The sequence below is a fragment of the Macrobrachium rosenbergii genome, chromosome 56 (genome assembly GCF_040412425.1).
Source record: "Macrobrachium rosenbergii isolate ZJJX-2024 chromosome 56, ASM4041242v1, whole genome shotgun sequence".
NCBI classification, from domain to species: Eukaryota; Metazoa; Arthropoda; class Malacostraca; order Decapoda; family Palaemonidae; genus Macrobrachium; species Macrobrachium rosenbergii.
The window spans coordinates 10,664,324-10,666,801 of NC_089796.1; the positions used below are offsets into that span (position 1 = coordinate 10,664,324).

The window sequence follows — 2,478 nt, forward strand, 5'->3', positions numbered from 1 at the left end:
TATGCAAATGCATCAAGGATCTGTCAATAAAAGCAGTCTTTAATCATATCATTTTATATCTTGTACAAAACTACTGATACAGCTTAAGTTACAACTTTACATGAAAACACCTAACTACTGATACATGCTTGCTTAAATTCTAAGTTTTTACAAAATAATTCTACCAAAATAAGGTCGTTAGTGTAGAAAAAAAAAACTCCATAATCATTGTTGCTACAGTCAATAAAATAACCTGCTTATTATCTAGTATGAAGTTTTGGAATCTGTAACACACTGTCTCATGCAACAAGTCTAGTTTGAAATCATAAGAGATGGGAACTCAGAAAAACGGAACGGTAACTACTAGCAAGCCATAAACTGGGATTTCACTAACAGTAGTCATCGATGCCCAAACAAAATTACAATAAAATAACACAGGAACCATGAACAACATTTTCATATAGATTCTAACAAGGCTGCAAGAATCACTTCATTCTTAAATATTAAGTAAAACTGGATGAAGAATACTTCAGAAAAGTTGTTGGCACACTGACATATAATTATTCATTACGAAACAGAAGCTTAGGCTATTTACCAAAAGAACAGTACCTGAAAATGCACTTCATGGGTCCAGAATTTTGGAGGGTAAATTTCAAAATGAAAACTGCGCAATCTTGCTCCAGTGTCTTTTCCCTCTAATTAAAAATTTTTTATTCCTTACTAGTGAGAAATAAAATTTCCCGGCCTTACCGTTTAGTGATATGACAAGAAATAACAAGAATTTTATGATATAAAATATAAACTCCCTATGGTACAATATACTGTGCAGCACATTGATTTCCCAAACACACATGCTTAGCAAAAATCTCTTTCAGATATCATTTCTTTCTGTAATGACCACTGACCGTGTGACCTTGACGATAGTATCCATTGACCCAAGTGTCGCCTCTCCAGTGACCCTGCACTTCATGACCTTGTCGGTAATGTTCCCTCACGTACACATACCCCGAGGGAGCAGATGGCTTTGGAGTGAAATCAGGGACCTTTGGTGCAGGAAGAGAAAAAGCTATAGGAGGAGGGGAAGGAGGAGAATAAACTGCTGAAGGAGGAGAATAAACTGCTGAAGGAGGAGAATAAACTGCTGAAGGAGGAGAATAAACTGCTGGAGTGAGGTTCAGAGAAGAAAACAATGGTTGAGAAGGCGAAAGTAGATCCGTCGTGGGATGTTGTTTGAGTGATGCCTGTGCCTTTTCTTCCCTGTCCTTTTTGACAGAAACTTTCTGATCACTGATAATCTTACTCAATCCAGACAGTTCTGTCAAGCCTTCCTGACTTTTTAGCAGTGTCTCTTTTTTCTTATTCACTGTCACATCTTCAGGGTGTTTCTTGATTTCTAAATCTGACACTTCTAACTCCTTCACTTCCTTTCTGCTACGGGAATGATCTGTGGAAAAAAATGAATTCTGGCAAATTAATTCTTCAAATATGGTAATTAAACATAAGTCTTCCTCGTGCTAATACCAGATTCCACGATAAGTACTTTTAACATAATTAAAATCCTATGGAATCAGTCCATTCGTATAATGTTTTAGGCTAAGTAATCTGCAAAGATGATACTTAAATTGTAATGTGAATATGTACCATCTTTTTATATTATGAAGACAACTAAAACCCAGTTTCGTTAGCACTGATTGAAATGTAATACATATTATAAGCTGTAAAGCTACAGGAAATTTATAATCTTTTTAAGAAGGTAAGAAAACAGGAATTGCATACCATGGTCAGATAAGCCAAAAAGACTCGAGTGAAGGGAATAAATGAATGAAAGACGAGCAAAGTACCAAAACATTACAGTACTTCACCATCACATAATAAACAACATGAAGACTTAACGTAAAAATACAAAGAGAATTTATAACCACTAGTGCTGGTGGTGAAATATTAGATATAGAAATTGCCTTCAAAAGAATGCAATTCATAGCCTCCATATATTTCCCATATTCTCCCACTTCTACTATACTTTTTGTTATTCCCATTCCATCATATTTCTGTCCTTTCCACCTTGTTTGTTAGCAGCAACACGTAACTGGACGGGTTAGAACTTTCACTTCCCAGCGTTCAGGGTAAACAATGGGGAAGTAAACTGACGAAGATCACAGGCAAGAGTTAAATTAAAATCCTTGTCATGAAGGCCTGACATTGCATCGTTCTTTATCATCTAGAGATGCCAACAAGTATGGAGCCTTAGGGGTGGTGAGTGCTTTGAAGGACTCATCCTGGATTGGAATGCAGTATGAAATTTAGGCCAAGCGCTGGGACCTATGAGGTCATTCACCGCTGAAAGGGAAATTGAGAGTAAAAAGGTTTTAATGGAATAACAGGAGGGGAAACCTCGCAGATACACACGAAACAGTTGTTGTTCGAGGGTGGATAGGAAGATGGAAAAAAGATTATAGGAATGGAGATTCAGTAAAAGGAATGAAAGGAGTTCAAGAGACC

General features: G+C 36.7%; 1 protein-coding gene across 1 annotated transcript in view; it reads right to left on the minus strand.

Annotated features, from left to right (window-relative positions):
* Nucleotides 1–38: 38 nt before the first annotated feature.
* The window catches only part of LOC136836087 (axoneme-associated protein mst101(2)-like), a 44,986-nt gene continuing 42,546 nt past the window's right edge, over nucleotides 39–2,478 (minus strand). The window contains exon 13 of the mRNA XM_067100041.1: nucleotides 39–1,423. Within this exon, the coding sequence (XP_066956142.1) occupies nucleotides 858–1,423 (566 nt within the window). The 3' untranslated portion in view covers nucleotides 39–857. The remainder of the gene's footprint in view (nucleotides 1,424–2,478) is intronic.